The sequence below is a fragment of the Gadus morhua genome, chromosome 8 (assembly GCF_902167405.1).
Source record: "Gadus morhua chromosome 8, gadMor3.0, whole genome shotgun sequence".
NCBI classification, from domain to species: Eukaryota; Metazoa; Chordata; class Actinopteri; order Gadiformes; family Gadidae; genus Gadus; species Gadus morhua.
In genome coordinates, this window is record NC_044055.1 from 19,517,815 (window position 1) to 19,536,599 (window position 18,785).

At 41.4% G+C, this 18,785-nt stretch overlaps 1 protein-coding gene across 2 annotated transcripts; it reads left to right on the top strand.

Moving 5' to 3' along the window:
• Positions 1–10,100: 10,100 nt before the first annotated feature.
• Positions 10,101–16,400, top strand: map2k2b (mitogen-activated protein kinase kinase 2b). 2 transcript variants are annotated; one of them, XM_030364651.1, is made up of 12 exons: positions 10,101–10,355; positions 10,887–11,026; positions 11,144–11,354; positions 11,529–11,675; positions 11,922–11,999; positions 12,132–12,183; positions 12,733–12,857; positions 13,262–13,481; positions 13,709–13,761; positions 14,021–14,082; positions 14,288–14,333; positions 15,156–16,400. In XM_030364651.1, the coding sequence occupies exons 2-12, from the start codon at positions 10,938–10,940 to the stop codon at positions 15,264–15,266; spliced, it is 1,194 nt and encodes a 397-aa protein (XP_030220511.1). In that variant the 5' UTR covers positions 10,101–10,355; positions 10,887–10,937; the 3' UTR covers positions 15,267–16,400. The 2 variants fall into 2 exon arrangements, with proteins under 2 accessions (XP_030220511.1, XP_030220512.1); XM_030364652.1 differs by lacking the exon at positions 10,101–10,355 and adding an exon at positions 10,384–10,580.
• The last annotated feature ends 2,385 nt before the right edge of the window (positions 16,401–18,785 follow it).

Genomic DNA, 18,785 nt, shown 5'->3' on the forward strand with positions numbered 1-18,785 from the left:
TCATTTTCTTCCTAAAAACGGATGAATGTTGGGCTGCGAAGCAAAATAGTGTACTGGTCTCGATGACAATATTTTAAAACTTAAAAATGTATTTATTTTTTGTATAGTAAATGATGAAAGGATTTTCCTGTTGGTTCCTGCGTTTTACATCATTAATATAAGTGTATGAAGGCCTTTGGATGCCATTTAGTCTTGGCTGACGAGTGGACGTCTGGAATTCTGTTATAATCGTTTAATTCGCGTTCTGGATACAAGAGTACCTTACAGATAAACTTTGTTTTCCCACGGACTGTATGGTTTAGCATTTATGCGCTTAGTGATAAACCTAATCAATGTATTGACTGACAGAGATTAATGACGTAGCTCGACCCGGTTAGGGGAATTGGAGGGTGATGGAGGTCACGAAGTTAGGATCCCCGTGATGGGGAAAGAGACGGATGAAGGAATATATCTCGTTTTCCATCTTCTCTTAGTTTGCGAAGTTCTATGAAGTTGAAAATGGAGTTCATGTGAATGTGTGAGCAGGCCTATACTATAGCCTACTTATACACTTTAAAGAAAAATAAAAATTGTGTGATGCTTCCAACAGGCCTGTCGGTGTTGGACAGAGGCGTACTGGACGAATCATACAGAACCTGATTTCTAAAAAAACATTTTAGGATATATGAAGTTTATTTTTACGCACCATAAATCTTACTTTTATCGTCATTAATTCATGTGGTGAAGTCAAATTATGTTTGGTTAATTGTTTCCTCTAGAGCAGGATTAATATGGGTTAATAGCTTCGGGCTGTATAGCCTATGTGCCCTTTTGCAAGAGGCCTGCAAGACAAATAATACCAAAGATCGATAATAATATCGCTGGTGATATTGATGATAATAATAATCTAATAATACATATAATAATAATAATAATAATAATAATAATAATAATAATAATAATAATAATAATACATATAATACATATAATACATATAATACATATAATAATAAATAATACATTATTATTATAAATCAGAACTATAAAATAATAGCATTCATAATCTCACTTATTATTGCTGATAAGATTTTCAGCTGTAGCCTGATGGAGAATGGAAGTCCATCTCTAAGATGAATAAGCGATAGTAAGTGAAGATTTGTGCTCCGGAACTGTGAATATCGGCGGGCGGGATGGATGCATTTCCCAGTCTCTCTAAATAACGAAGACCCTGCTATATCGATGCTCACCGTGTCTTACTTTTATTTCTCTCACTTTGTTCATACACAGACACACACACACACACACACACAGACACACACACACACACACACACACACACACACACACACACACACACACACACACACACACACACACACACACACACACACACACACACACACACACACACACACACACATACACACACACATACACACACGCACGCATATAGGGCCTTCTTGAAATTCTCAAATGTCCAAATATCAGCTATGTTTATAAGCCAAACATCAATCATGTGTAAGGATATACATTCACAGGCCTCTTGAAATACATTCCAACAGAACAGGTGTTATTTGACCTGTGGCGTAAAAGTCATAAAAGTAGAACATAACTCGAAAACAACAAAATATCTAGAGCAGAACAAGTTTTAAAACCCTTAATTCAAACAAAAATAGCTAAATAACCACCAAAATGTATCAATTATCAAAATCGACCTTTACAATTTTAACATTTGAATAGGTTTATGATTTAAGGCCATGAACAAGATATATGCCCATAACAACCTTTTATCTAAATAATCCCTACTGAAATGTTTAAGGATTTTATTGCATGCAATTAAACGCGAAGACCAGCCAAAAACATGAGAGCACAGTCATATTATTTTGTAAAAAAATAAATGCAATTTATTAAATATGGGATTGGGCAATAAATTAGGAGGATATCCAGGTCGTATAAAGCAGCTCGGTCGTTTGGACTCCAGATGCCTGAGCTGTTTCTTTAAAGGTTCGGGATTGATCGCTGGGTTCGATTTATTGATCCTCTATCATTTCAATCTCAATCCACGTCCCTTCCTCAGGACACGCCGGTTAATGTGAGATATTTTAAAGGTTTAGAGACGATATACAGGCTTTAACTGGAAATTAAAGGAAAGTGCATGCATGTAGACGGTTATGTATTTAAAACGTAGGCCTTTCCATGGCCAAAACAGGTCTGGAAATTTTACAGAAACTCCGAGATGTTTATAATAATTGTACTGACAATATCAACGAGGAAATGCTCTCCCGTTCAACTGCAATTGATAGGCCTATTCCAAATCTGATCAAAATTGTAATAGCTATTAACAAGGCAATAGCTAAAACAAACACGAGAATAACAACTCTGTATTTGCTGTAAGCCCACTTTCGAAAGAAGTTAAAATCATTGTTTGAACTTTAGGTCCATATCTCTCTCTCTCTCTCTCTCTCTCTCTCTCTCTCTCTCTCTCTCTCTCTCTCTCTCTCTCTCTCTCTCTCTCTCTCTCTCTCTCTCTCAATCTCTCTATCTCTCTCTCGCTATATATATATATATATATATATATATATATATATATATATATATATATATATAGAGAGAGAGAGAGAGAGAGAGAGAGAGAGAGAGAGAGAGAGAGAGAGAGAGAGAGAGAGAGAGAGAGAGAGAGAGAGAGAGAGAGATTTATAAATATATAGGAAAAGCTAATATATTTTATTTCATTTTTAATTGCACAAATGTCACTTTCTTCATTAAAAAACATTTGGGACTGCCTACATAAAAAAAACGATCAAACGAAAAATGGCACAATGTAAAGAGCTGAAGGCCTAATCAAATATAAAGGTTGTGCTTACCATCAATATTTGAAATGTGCATAGATTTACTTCAACACATACAATACAACACAATCCGCCTCACAACAGCGTTGAGCGATCATAACACGTCATTGTCCTCACTGTCACCGCCACACTGCATGGGCCACCGCACTGCACGGGCCGCGCGCTGCACTGTACCGCCGCATCTGCACCGGCCGCCGCTACACGGACCGCTGCAGTTTGCTCCTTTTCCTTTTTGGACCAGGACTCAGAAGTGCTGAATCGGCACGTCGATGATGATGAAGAAGCATGATATACAAAATATGTGCAACTGAGATTAATCACATGGATTCAAAAATAGGCATTATACATTGATATAAAAAGTATATATAAAATACGGGGAGGATATTTTAAGGGAATATAGTGTGTACGGGAAAATAAACGATTCAATATGTCCTCCAACACCTTTGTGTTTGCTTCGTCAAATAAGCATCTTGTAATTTATCACATTAATGTTCATCTTTCTACTTTGATATCTTGGCAAGTTTTGTTCACTTTCCCAAACTTCGAAATGAAATATAGACACCCCTGGACACAAAGCAGATGTGTCACACCCGGATAGATCTGTCACATTTGTATTTGCATCGGTGATTAGAGATTGTTGTTGTCAATAATGACATATCTTGACAGTTTTTAGCTTGCATAGGCCTTTAACATTGACTTAACACAATCACACACGCACACACACACACACACACACACACACACACACACACACACACACACACACACACACACACACACACACACACACACACACACTAACACACACACATACACACAAACAATCATACCGCTACAAAAATCTCTATTAAACAAAATACAAAAAAAACAAAACTAATGTTAACATTTGACTACAGTTATTTAGTGAGTCCTTAATAACAAATAACAAAAAAAAGACTAAGACTGCCATATCCTGAAAGGCTATGCATCTCTGAACACCTCGTGTTGAAATGGTAAGGCAGCATGTTGCTGTATCAAACACTGCTATGGTGTTATGTGTCTGAAATTGTTCACATCACTTAATAATAAAATTATGGTGGGTGGTCCCATGTTCATTGATCTCCCTTTTATCAACTGAAAATGCACAGCAGTACAACTTCTACAGCATCCATATCCTCCAGGGTAGCGGTTGCTAAGTAACAGTTGCTAAGAAGGATGAATGTATTGAGACAGAATAGTCAATCAGTTCTCCTGTTTACTTGTGCCTGTCCACAAATTGCTTTCGCCATACTCTATGGGAATGTATATATCTTAATTTCAGTGAGCAGCAGCCAAATGGACATTTGTTCTTCCAAGCCTAAAAGAGCCTATCAAATATTTTAGTTTTGGTAATATCTGATTGTGTGATTGGCATTGGACAACGATATATATATATTATTTTTCTTTCTCGAATTGCCTCTTTAAGCCCTTCATCTGTGCAACTTTAACCAATCTGTATCCGTAGGTCAAAGGTCGGCGTGAATCTCCTCTGGGGATTATCTGTTTCACATCGCGTTGGTCAGCGTATTCGCAGACCTTTAAGGTAAACTCTTATCTGCCCCATACAGAAGCAGAATAAACTGATAGTCACTTGGATGTGTCATAGTAACTTCAAACTGAGCCCAAATGGGAAGCGTTGAATTGAACACATAGTTTGAAAACACCCCTCCAAATGCTACAAACAACAGCTCTTGTTGATCGTTGGTGACCGCTCAAAAACAGCAACAGAGGTCTTTAGTGTCATGTACATTAATATAGTGTGTTTTTAGGCAGCAAAGATACTTTGCCTAAAATATTTGCTGTAATAACCAATAGCCCTTGTCCTCTCTCTCACCCTCTCCCTCTTTCTCGCTCCCTCTCCCTCTCCCTCTCTCTCTCTCTCTCTCTCTCTCTCTCTCTCTCTCTCTCTCTCTCTCTCTCTCTCTCTCTCTCTCTTTCTCTCTCTGCCACAGCAGCTGTCTATTCCAACAGGGTTGATGGGTTTGTCAACAATACATGCTGAAAATATTTTATTAATACATGAGATGCATTGAATGTAAAGTATGCTACATTGTTGACTTAAAAATGACATCATCCACCATAGATTTAAATATGCCTCTTCCATTTAAATGCATGTTCAAAAAAAGAAGGGAGGGGGCATGGTATTAAACACATTTTCGTTCAGTGAGGGCTCTTGACGATCATCCATTAATCAGTGCAATCCTAAAAATGACTTAAGAACCAAATATCATGGCCGACCAGCAATTGGAAAAGACCTGCAGATGTAAACCCTTGATGTGGGCCCCTCTCTTTCACCATTCCCCCTCAGGTCGGTTACAGCAGGAGGCAGTGAAATATGCTGGTTTCATACAGCCTATTGATTTTGCCCTCGAACAAAGACAGTCAGAGAGATTGAAGAAAGAAGAAGGTAAGGTGGAGCGAGAGAAATGAGCTATGAAGATAGCTGGCCAATGAGAAATGTTCCCCATTTCAAATCCAGTATGCATTGCATTTATAAAATGCCTGTTTTGTAATCACTGGTCAATATATTTCGGGACAAAGAGATCTGGCGGGCCGGCGTTCCCCTGATGTGAAAGGGTTCTGTATCGCTACAACACACTAGACTCTTATCCACATATCTGAAAATAACTTTTCAAACTGTTGAGAAGATGTGGGAAACAGAGTATCAGAAAGAAACTAAATGGAGGAAACTAAACCAAGGGAAGAGAGAGAGACAGAGAGAGAGAGAGAGAGAGAGAGAGAGAGAGAGAGAGAGAGAGAGAGAGAGACAGAGAGAGGAAGAGAGAGAGAGAGAGAGAGAGAGAGAGAGAGAGAGAGAGAGAGAGAGAGAGAGAGAGAGAGAGAGAGAGAGAGAGAGAGAGAGAGAGACAGAGAGAGAGAGAGAGAGAGAGAGAGAGAGAGAGTGAGAGAGAGACAGAGAGAGGAAGAGAGAGACAGAGAGAGAGAGAGAGAGAGAGAGAGAGAGAGAGAGAGAGAGAGAGAGAGAGAGAGAGAGAGAGAGAGAGAGAGAGAGAGAGAGAGAGAGAGGAAGAGAGAGAGAGGAAGAGAGAGATAGAGAGAGAGAGAGAGAGAGAGAGAGAGAGAGAGAGAGGGAGAGAGGAAGAGAGAGAGAGAGAGGAAGAGAGAGATAGAGTGGTATAGAGAGAGAGAGGGAGGGAGAGAGAGATGGGATGGTGTTAAGGTGATTAGTCTGGTGGGTTGGCGATAGAGAGAGTTGATCAATAACCTATTGATCTCCCCTGGTGAGTGTCAGGGGGATAGTGGGAAAGAGAGAGAGGAGGGGGGGGGGAGAAAGGATAGGGAGGGAGCGAGCCCTAGGTTGACTTTTAAAAATCCTTTACTCTGCAGATGACAAATAACCCGTTAGATTGGAAGAGAGCTGGAACACAAGTAGTACGGTGGCCCTGAAGTGCAAAACAAATTAGCAATAGCCAACCCACAAACAACAGCTCCCCAAAACACGGCCAACTCATAACTCAATAGCAAAACCTACAACTTAACAGCAAATTAGAAAACAAAACAGAAAGGGAAGAGTGTGTGCCCATAGTGACAAAGTTTCCTTGTCACCGATTGGTCACAGTGTCTACAAACATCAATCTAAACAAATATTGCCCATTATGTGGTGCTTGATTTATTAATATTCTGCAAAGCAATCCAACCCAAAGATATTCTGGCCATAGTACAGAATAACAGAAACAATTATTTGATGGTGTTTAATAGTTTTGCGGTTGGGTGTGTAGTTTTATTATTTGTAGTTTGCTTTTTGTGTTTTCATTTTGTCATGCTTTGGGTTTTGCTGTTGTGCATTTATCCTATTGCGTTGAGGGTGATGATGTTTGGTTGTGGGAGTTGTTGATTTATTCACCACTTCAGGCCCACACACAAATACACACACTATCTATCTCTATCTTGCTCTTTCGCTCACACACACGCACACACATTCACACAAACGCACACCTTTATCTGAATCTAGCAAACATTTTTCCCCAATATCAATGATATGGCCCATGTTGCAGGTCCGTATTGCTGTAAAATCATTTCTGTAAGTAGTGTGGAGGGAAGGCTATTGAGTTATATGCAGCATAGCTCCTGAGTAGACTGTTGCTCACAAGTGTTCCTCAGGGCTGAGAACTCAGTGAAGCCAGCCTTATCCAATACTTCCCCCTCAAGTCTTTCAAATGGTTTAGCAATCAGTCTATTAAAAAATGGAGGACAAAAACAAAACACTTTGACGTGGTGTGCGATGCATACACAGTCCTACCGCCTGTGCAATTAAATAACGATTGGGGCTAGGGTTTTTTGTGTGAGGCTGGGTTATCGTCCTTTGGAAATAAATGATACTAGCATGAGTGAATGGAATCCACCCCAGTATGTGCTTTGGATGATAGCAATAGCTATAGCAATGACTATGGCATGTTCCCATTGTAGGATTTAATGTGTTTAATAAAGTCAGCATAAAAAACCCAGCATGGATTTTTCTTGCAGCGGACCTCTCAATATCTTCCAAATATTTAAAACACTTCAAAGCTACCTTTCTGAACCATCGGCCAACTATATTAAATAAGAGACAATAAAGGAGATCTATGGATTGCAAAAAAGGTAATAATAAAACAACTCCATAAGTATGACAGTGTGCATGATATAATAATTTTCTTTAAAGCTGATTCTGATCCATTCATATTGATGGGTGTCAGACTGTTTATATAAATCAGATTTATGTTTATATGAGGGACAAACCTGAGTTCCTGCAAGCTTTTTATTAAGTTGTATTTGAAACGTAGAGAAGGCAAACATGTCTTTAACCCTATATATCTTTGAATGTTTTTACTCAACTATTAGGGGCATAGCAATATAACATATTTAATTCTACAAAACCACATACACGTGTGGGTATGTGCGTGTGGCCTTGTATTTATTTTTCTTTCGTACCCTATAATAATGTAAAGGTGGATGTGATTTACACAAAAGAGTATGACTGCCTAGTGGACCATGGCCTTTACACATGAATTTATCCACCGACAAATCATGTCCCTCACCCCTTCCAGGTGTATACTAGCTTAGGATAATAATTGCAAAAATATTGATGCATCATAATATCACAAGTTTTGCGGCAAATCACACACATTCCAGGGAAGCCCAAGGGCTATTCCAAAATGAATGGTCATAAAACCACCTGGGTATTTCCCCCTCATTCTGCCCCATTCCACAAACCAGACTGAACATGCTCTTAAACACAACATGCTAGAGAGCAGGGTTTTGTAAAGCAGCATCTGATGTACCCGGAGAGCTTGGGCCGAGGTGAGGTGGTGATGTCTGCACAATAAGGCTAGCACAGCACACCGCCCATTGCAGCAAATCCTCAGTAGAGAGCTGGAACAATCTGCCGGCAGGGAATGATGTATTGTTCCTGTACCAGGGACTGCTACTCAAACAGCCATTACCATTAAGGATAGCGCTGACGTCAAACCACACAACCCCGCATACACAGCAGAGGGCTTTATACTCATTGAATAATATATGCAAAAAATAATGAATAGATTTTGACATCAATCATGTTCACAAACCCCGCGTTCTTATCCACTTTCCTTTTACTCACACATCTTTCAATGCACCTCTTTTGTTTTTCTACTATTGTCCGTCCTTCCTCTCTTTCTCTCTCTCTCTCTCTCTCTCTCTCTCTCTCTCTCTCTCTCTCTCTCTCTCTCTCTCTCTCTCTCTCTCTCTCTCCCTCCCTCTTTCTCTCTCTCTCTCTCTCTCTCTCTCTCTCTCTCTCCTTCCTGTGTCCTTCGTGGCGAGGTATTCGTCACCCTCTACCTCCACCTGCTATGCTTCGCCCTGCCCCCCACCGCAAGGCCCTGGCCCTCGTGCAGCCTCTCTAATGAATGTAGATATATTGACAGGTCGTGCTGCTGGGAGTGATAGATTATGGAGGGGGACGAGGGAACACGGGCGCGGATCTGAGCGTCCACACAGCCTCCTTCAGTGAGAACAACAGGGGGTGGGGGTGGAGGATGATCCTACCTGGGCTAAGGGTGCTACCCCGATGATCGGAGACTAGTTAGCACTTTATTAGATAGTTGTTTTGGTCTGTGGTTGTCCATCCTATTTCATGATTTCTTTCTTTTTTAACAATAGAGGTAAAGGCTTGTTGTTAGGTTAAGAAGGATATTGATTATACTCACATCGCACGGTACGTTTTGGGTTATTAGGCTAAATCAAAAAATCACATAGACTACTGTGGTTTCATATTTATTTATTTGGCCAAGTAGGTAGGGCGCTTTAGACAGTATGAGATGGGTTTGGTGGTCAATACAGCAATTATATAGATGAGGGTATCAAAAGGGCAAATGATAGCCAATCAGTGAAGTGCTTTTACTGTCCTCTAGCCAAAGTTGACCTGCTGACCCCAGGTTATGACCCTTGGATCAAAGGTCACCAATCTAGGGTCAGAGGCCATTACAGTGCACTGGACAGAGAGCCGTTGCCATGGTTTCCACACTGACCAAAGGATGGTTCGTTGTGGTGGATGAATCCTAATGAAGAGGATAGTAGTGCATAGAAACATAGACAATTATTTTGATTGGCCTATTCAAATCTGGCACAACACTGATTTCTGTATCTTTTAGATTTTAAGTTAATATGATCTTTAAAAGTTAACTATATAAAGAAAATAGTACTTACATTCGTTTTCAACCCGTACGTAGAATGGGAGTTACACGGCGTCAAGTCTAATCGAGTCATTTCCAATCCTCTTTCGCCATCTAGTGGTAAAAGGGTGTTGTTTCTTTAGCTGGATTTGTATACAGCAAATGGATTAAGTTGCACTCTGAGAATTTCGATAATTGTAATAATATAAAGGAAAAATAGTGATCTTATATATTGATAATTCATGGATTGGTTATAGGAAACGTTCAAAGATCTTAAGTCACTTTTGTCCCCGTTGCATTAATAGTGGATATTACAAGTCAGTGTTTTACTCATGCTTTACTAACTATAGGGCTCGATACGTTCACTTAAATATTACATGATAGTATAGTGGTTTAGGGTGTTATCAAAAAAAAAACTGGGCTTAATAATGTTTGTTTATATTTCTAGTGGTTTTCAGTATAATGAACGGAGGTAACGTATCTGCCTTATTTCTATTCTATTATTTAAACGTGCGATTACTGTAAATACATCCAATATTAATTTAAAACGGTGCTTTTTAAATCAAAAACCTGTTCTCGCGAGGTTTATCCGTTTTGCCAGCTGGGTTTGGGACGAGACTTCGCCGCGCCCCTAACCTTTTACCTGGCACTGTCTAAAGAGCTAGTGCACACCTGCCCATTGGAATATATGAACCAGCAAATCATATAGACTACAGACGTAGTATTAAAAAACAAAAAACAAGTCTTAAAGGCATCATTTGTGGTGCAGTCGGACATTGGCTGGGGATCTTGCTAAATGGTGTAACAGTTGGACTATCATGCAACAGCTAGCTAGCTGACGTTAGCTTGCTTAATGGCATTGGTGAGGCGATGGCTCTGGCTTATAAACCAGTTTTCTTGTGTGGTGTAGCTTAACGTGTGCGTTTTATAAAACAGGGACACGGTGCACGGTTATCACGGTGCACACTGTCTCGTTTGTTTTACTAGCAGCGCGTAACGACCCACTTTCTGTTTAATAATCAGTCAGCTGTTGAGCAGCGCTAGCCTACCAGCTAACAGTAGCCCCTTTCTGGCATTTACTAATACGGTAGGGGTCGCGTACAATCGAATCTCAGCTTTCATTGAATTAGCAGAAATTTCATATAACCTTGCTAAATCCGTCTTTGCAATTCGAGCGTATGTACCTACGACACAAACGTAATTGGCCAATTAGTTTGTCTTGTAAGGTATTGACGAGCTATACTTTATGTACTGCAGAGTGATTAACATGCGTCCTTAAGTCTTCTAAATGTAATTTCCCAGAATGCCCTTTTTCTTACAACACATCAGTTATAATCTACAAATCACTGTAATTATTAAGCTTATGTTTCCCCTCATGTTTTTTTTATTTTAGCAGGGGGAAAATTAATTACTACCTTCTGCCTGGACTTCGTATTCGAGAGCTATGGCCCCCAAAAAGAGACCCGGGCCCTTAACCATCGCGACCTCCGGGGATGGAATGTCAAGCTCTAACAACAGTGTTCTGGCATCTGAGTAAGTGGTTGCTCACTAAATCTTTAACTCCTGAATCCATTCTCCTCAGTTAAATGTCACTATAGCCTTGACACATACATTCTTTCTCCATCGATCGTAATTTCTTAAATTCTTCAGGGCTAATTTAGAATCACTTCAGAAGAAACTGGAGGAGTTGGATCTAGATGATCAGCAGAAAAAGAGGTTGGAGGCTTTCCTCACCCAGAAAGCCAAAGTAGGAGAGCTGAAAGATGACGACTTTCATCGCATCTGTGAGCTTGGGGCTGGTAACGGAGGGGTCGTGAACAAAGTTTGCCACAAACCTTCAGGCTATATTATGGCCCGAAAGGTAAGCAGCACAGAAATGGTTAACAGTAATTTACAATGGTTATTGTTTACATTTGAGCTTCGTGTTAACATGGAGTATTTCTGGGTGTGTAAGTGACATGTTAAAAATTAAATCAAATGACATTATCAAAATAGATTTGAGCCCATGCCAATAATATCCCTTGTATCCACCCAGCTTATCCATCTAGAGATCAAACCTGCCATCAGAAACCAGATTATCAGAGAGCTGCAGGTGTTGCATGAGTGTAACTCTCCCTACATTGTGGGCTTCTACGGAGCTTTCTACAGCGATGGAGAGATCAGCATTTGCATGGAGCACATGGTAAGATAAGGTTACCCGTACGGCTCACACCTCTATGTGAAAATGAAGTGTTATGTTGTGTAAACTCTCACAATCTGAGCCGGAACTAGTTATCTGCGGAGTGCATATACAATTGGACTTGATCACATTTAGTGTTTTATAACTACCCATGGGGACGATGTGCCCCCATTGTAACCCAATTTGAGATTGTGTAGCAGGGATGTATGAACGACGTGGAGTAATATTATATCCTTGTTTGCTTTGGAGGATGGAGGCTCTCTCGACCAAGTGTTGAAGGAAGCCAGGAGGATTCCAGAGGAGATCCTGGGCAAAGTCAGCATTGCTGTGAGTGTATCATTCAGTTTTAGGACAAGATTTGTATCCATTGGATACGGGATACATTGGTACATTGTTTGGTAATGCTTACGGTTGGTCGTTCTTTGTCATTGATGTTGTGTTGTGATCTTTCTGAAACAGGTTCTAAGGGGTCTTGCCTATCTAAGAGAAAAACACCAGATCATGCATAGAGGTATTTCTTTACTTATAAGTAGTAAAAATATCTTATCTTCATGCTAATGTTGGGGAAAGAAAAGGAGAATCCTCATTATTCTTTAGTCATTATTTTATGTTTTTTTGTGTGTGTGTTTGTGATCCTGGGTAAAAAATAAACGGGGTTGTCTGTCTGGTTGCTTTCTGTTTGTCCTTTACAACACTAATTATATTTACAGCAATATTGTTACCAACTATAAGACAGTATATTCAGTCGGTATCCCATTGTCAATATTTTGAAAGAGCTCTCTGCAGAGTGCTTCACCTAAAAAGAAGTCTGTAGACTTGACGCTGCCCTGGCTGGGTACTTAGCAACCAGCTATATATAGCCACTCTGACGGCAAAGTTGTTTGCCAGTCTTTGGGATGAATAATGCCAGATATGCACACAGTTGATTGCTATCTGTTAGGTCATGAAATGTAATGGAGCAAACCCATTTCGGGTTGATAGCTAGCTAGATACTTGATTCACCGGTGGAAAATAAATTGCTGTATATTTCTTCCATGTTTTTGTTTTTTTTCCCATCTAGATGTGAAGCCCTCTAACATTCTGGTGAACTCCCGCGGGGAGATCAAGCTGTGTGACTTTGGCGTAAGCGGCCAGCTGATTGACTCCATGGCCAACTCCTTTGTGGGAACCAGATCCTACATGTCGGTACGTTCTTGGCGCTTCTGAGGCCAAGGCATTCATCCAACCCTGGTGTGCTGTACTTGACGTCCCTATGCAACTGTATCTCTCTATCGGGGAATATCAATGTGTGTAGCCACCCACTACAACCTAGAGATCTTTACGGGCAGACACGCTCTACCAAACTAACCAAACTAATGACATTTGGGATATTTCTAAATTGGGGGTAGGATAGTGTAGTGGCTATGGTATTCGACTACCGGCCAAAAGGGTTCTAGCTTTGTCTATGTATATTTAGAACTAGATGCTTGAATCCTAGCATCTCCGTAATGACCCGTAGCTGTGTAATTCTACTAATAAATTCACATTTTGCCAATGCATTCTTCATTGACGTTGTGATGCTGTATTCTTACCTCATGTGCCTGCTGCAGCCTGAAAGGCTCCAGGGAACCCACTACTCGGTGCAGTCGGATGTGTGGAGCATGGGGTTGTCCCTGGTGGAGCTCTCGATCGGGCGCTACCCCATCCCTCCGCCAGAGCCCCGGGAACTAGAGGCCATATTTGGGCGATCAATCTTGGACGGGGCTGGCGGGGGGGACACCCACAGCACCTCACCCAGGGCCAGACCTCCGGGCCGGCCTGTCAGCAGCGGTGAGGCAAACAAAGGCACTTTCTATCGGGCAGACCTTGTAAATGGGTCTTGTGTCATAGTTTTAGTTAATCCTCTTTGGTTTGATTTGCTGTCACACCTGAATTCTGCGTTGGTGATTAATAAAATGATGTCTTATCTTAATGACAAAATTAATAATAGCGTGTGTCAACTTTGTTCCTCTACAACTTCAAAAAGTGTTCTAATCTTTATTGTATTTTTTTGTAAGGTCACGGTCCCGTCATGGCTATCTTTGAGCTCCTGGATTACATCGTCAACGAGGTAGGAGGCAGATGTATTGGTATCAAAAGATGCAGATTATGGCGTCACCGGCAGCATAGCCTTTCGCTCGCATAAGATAATTATTGTCGCTGATGAGTGGTTGTGAAACTAATAGGATGCGTTGATTATCGGAGCTCATGTCCCGTGGTTACAGCACACAGAGGGCCGCGGGGAGAATGCACAGAGTGGTTAATGCCTTGTAGAGAAACAAACGCTATGAATCAATCGACACCTTTAACCTGTCTCTTCTGGATTGCAGCCTCCTCCCAAACTGCCACATGGAGTCTTTACGTCTGATTTCCAAGATTTTGTGACTAAGTGGTGAGTCACATTCTGCATGGGAACATCAGACATGCGCCTTTGCAGTGCACTCAAGCTGTCTGCAAGCAATGTTGGATCAGGGTTGTTTTTTCTGTGGTGTGCATGTTGGTATTTTGTGTGTGTGCGTGCGTGCGAGTGTGTATGCGTGCGTGTGACTACGTCTGTCACTTGGACAACTGCTCATATTCTTCTTTCTGTTTTCCAGTCTAATGAAAAACCCGGCCGACCGAGCTGATCTGAAGATGTTGATGGTGAGTTAGTTTCACAGCTTCCTGTTCAGAACAGGACGTGGACTTACAGATAATGTATTGACTACGACCGATGATCCAATGGTTTTGGTTATTAATTTAGTAGAAATTCCAAACACAGCTTCTAGCTTCAGAAACTGAGATCGTTGTATGCATACGTTTTCCTTGGTTGTGGGATACTATTCAGATAACACCATTATTTATTTAAATATATTTATAAAATAATTGGTAACTAAAAGTAAATAAGTTGCAGTCCTGCTTTTTAATAAGGTGTCATCCATCAATTAATTCACAATGTGGTGACCATTAATGTGAACAATGTCATTATAACGGGCTGTACACATACGCTAATATTTAAAGTGCTATGGCTACACACCAGAAAGCACACCAGCAAAAGGATCAATGTGATCTGAATGTGCAGGTCGAAATCTGACTCGACTGCGCCCGCACCAAACGCCTCGGGAAACCGCATTAGATTTCGCTCTGTACCCGACAGTGTAATGATGGTTGTGATCTGGTTAATGTGAACTGGAGACGCTTTACGTTGGGTCCATTTAAAACCTATTACAGCCTTTTAAGTCTGTACAAAGCAGACTAATCTCCCTGAGTTGTTATTGTACGTGAAGGGGATTAAATGTGCATGTGCAGTTAATGCATCCTTTTCAAAAGAACATTGGTCAATGAATTGCTGAAGATTATTTGTCTGCGTCAAGTGCAGGTCTGTGTAAGCAGGCGCCCAGAGATCACCCTGTGGCGGGCGGGTTTAACGCTCGCAGCTATTTTTAACCGTCATTCTTTTCTTCTATTTTGTCGCCTGTATTGCAGAACCACACGTTTATAAAACGGTCCGAGGTGGAGGAAGTGGACTTTGCCGGCTGGCTCTGTAAAACGATGGGGTTCAACCAACCGAGCACTCCCACGCGCACGACAGACTGAGGCGCAGCAGAACACACTCCCACTCTGTACGTGCACAAGAGAACAAGGCGAGCGGCTACACCCATCGGAAAGCACACGCTCCCCACCTCCACGGGCTTCATACATTACATCAATCAACATGTTAGCCTATTGATTATCCATTGTGATCTAGAGGTAGGGAGAGAGAAAGAGAGGGGGTAAGGAGAGAGAGAGAGAGAGAGGGGGGGGGGAGAGAGAAGGGGGGAGATGAGAGAAACATATTTGTAATCTTCACTGTACAATGACTTCCATGTTGGCTCCCAACCCTTTGTTGAAATGATTGTACTATTTCCACAATGTAAGATTGGCAACACACTGGACTGCTGGCCATTATTCAATTATCTGTGTTCATGAAGCCATTTAATCACTAATTTGTGGCTTAGCAGTTTATCTGCTGGATTGGATGGAATCCGCGAAAGATTGGTGGGCTGAGTTTGTGCAGGATGTCCAAGCTATTCTGCCAGACACTTGTGTTTGCATGGCTCTTGAACATCGTGAAGCTTGAACCTACAACTGCTACACTGCAAAGGGATAGGGTGTGTTTCTGAATACTGGTGCCAATCCAAGAGAGGCATATTTAATCACTGATAAAACTGCATCGGAAGAATACGGTGCATTCACTTAATATTTCTTTCAAGATACATTTTGAGGTGTAAAGAAGACACCGCCGTACTTCATGCCAGATATTCTGATAATGCTTAAATCTAGGTTAATTTGTATAAATTGGTACATCATTTGGTTGGCTTTCCTCTGTTTTGCCTCACTTTAGATATAAGGCCTTTTGTTTTTTGGTGACGGTTTACTTATGTCAGGGGGATTGTAGAAGGTGCTTCAGTGGTGACCTTTCTTCTTCTATTGTTAAATGAGGGGCTTCTTTTAGGTTGGTGGTGTAACCCATTATTGCTGCAGTTTGTGCTTTTGTTGTCGCTACTCTAGTTGCTGCTGCTACCAGTTTTGGAATGACTTGAGGTGAAGCAAAATGTTTAAAATGCTTTGGCATGAACCTCAAAACTGCACCAAGGAGAATACCTTTTTTTTTTTCTGTGTATCCGTAACTTAAAGCCTCAATCTTTTGGTATCTCTTGGTCCCCTTAGAGACTGATGTAATTCTGAAAATAAGATTTGATTCATGGCAGTAGCCTAGGACAAATGTTATGTTTAATGTCATCCTCTGTTCAGCCATTTGTCTTTTTCTTTGTGTATTTCCTCTTATCAATAACATTTTAAATAAATATGTTTTATGACAAAAAAAAAATCAAGTTGCCTTTTTGTATACACAAATCATAAAGTGTATGTATGGTGATATTCATCAAGGTGACTTCCTTCTATGAAATGTAAAATGGCTAATTGTTGTACACTCATTTCACCACAAGGAGGAAGCACATTAGAATACACCACACCAAGGCCTTTTTTTTGTAATCGAAAAACGTTGTCATACTATGATATTATACCCTGGCTATGAACAGAAAAAGATGTAAGAATAAGTGTTCATTTGCATACATTATAGTTAGTCTAACGCAGTGTGGGATGACCGAACTGAAAAACTGAAAGCATGGTACCTTTTTAAGCTCCTCCACAAAGGTTATTGTGTATTTTCATCTGCACCAAAGTCTGCTTGTATCTATCACGAGGATGTAATGTCTGCTTTGAATGTGTCAAACTGCTGAGAGGAAAAGGCCTTGAGCTGTGGAGAGACGGCTATGGCGTTGCAGTGTGCGCTAAGTTTAAGAGGTAGTAATGGGCAAGCGTGCAGGGGGGCTGTGCTGCAGCAGCAGAGAGAAACAGCAAAGTCTGCAGTCATTAATATGCAAATATGCAAATGAGAGTGTAATTAAGATTGGGCGTTTGTCAGTCTCTCTTTGATTGCTAATGAATTCCAATCTGCAAGAAAGGGGGAGGGGAAGATAAGCTGAAAATGAGGAAAAAAGAGGGACGGTATTGTGCTTCTCTCGTGTTATAAAACCGTGGTATGGCGTGTGGTCCACAGCATACAAATGCACTCATTAGCGCAACGAAATATATTCTTGCATCGTCCACCATAAAGTAACGACGGTGACAAGCTACACATGCACAGGAACACGACAGGATAGAGTATGCGTAAGGCACTCAATGTATGTGGTGTAATGCTTTCCCTATAGATGCCTTCTCTCCCCCTGCTCAGACGAGTGTCATTGCATGAAAGGGACAACAGGGGAGGCTTGGGAGGGGGGTCTAGCTAGATGATTTACCCTGCACACAGTCAGTGAACACACCGCATGACAAGCTAGAGCCAACACAGGAAGGGGGCAAGACGTGTGCTCGTTAAGAGTGATGGGGGCTGACCCCTGGTGTGAGCGATGGGAAAGGTGGCGGTGGGTGTAGGGGTGGCTGTGGGGGGGAGGAGGGGGCTGCCATGCCGAGATCAGGCTCAGGTATCTCAATGGGGGGTTGCAGCGGCAGCATGTCATGTGTCACAAACAACGGTATTCTGATATTTTTGGCAAAGGGCGGTTTGCCTGCATGGCGCACACGGGCACTTGCTGGCGTTACTGCCGTTTCAGTGCTCCCCAGATATGTATCCATCTTGCTCTCTTTAACATTAAACGGTGTGATGGAGACATGGAATAAATAACATTTTTGATGAAGAACGTCGAAGGCAGCTGCCTCTGTCGGCTAATGATTTATTTGATACGCTTCTGTTTTGTACACATTTTACAAGGCTGGACAGAGCCCATTATATACAGCACCCATGCCTGCAATTCACACCCCATAAAATCCATTGCTTTACTGTATGTATCTTTCAGAGAGAATACTTCAAGACGAAAGCATGGCACTATATCTTTACTGTCCATGGAGGACACACCCAGATGCTCTTGATAAATGTCACCAATGTTTGAGAAAGAATCATTGACAAACAAGTATAGCACGTTGAGGCCAGGCAGGAGAGTGTGAGTGTTGGCTGTCACTATGGAGGATTTGAGTGTGTGTGTGTGTGTGTGTGTGTGTGTGTGTGTGTGTGTGTGTGTGTGTGTGTGTTTGTGTATGTGTGTGTGTGTGTGTGTGTGTGTGTGTGTGTGTGTGTGTGTGTGTGTGTTCCTGTGTGTGTGTGCGTGTTTGGCTGGGTGTTTGTCTATGTCTGTGTGTGTGTTGGTGGCCCTGACAGAATGTTCAACAGGAAACAGGAAACCAAAAGTCATAACAGGAAGTCCCAGGTTTTCATACTGTACCTGATGCGTGGGTGGCTTCATTTGGGGGAACCCAAATTGCATATGCTCTGTATGGCATAGGAAGAGGAAGAAACAGAGACGAGGCTCATGCATGTCGAGGAGGTCGCACTTTGGGGTTGGAGTAAATAGGAGTTCCACTCTAAAAATAGTTTGTCGTTTTTTTCATGCGTCTTCTGCACCTTGATGTTATTTTGCAGCCTGCTGCTTGTCCTACTTTTCTTAAAGGAACAACCATAACACTGTTTGATGTCTCATCTGGAGAGCCGATATGATCACTGCCGTAGAAGACACGCTC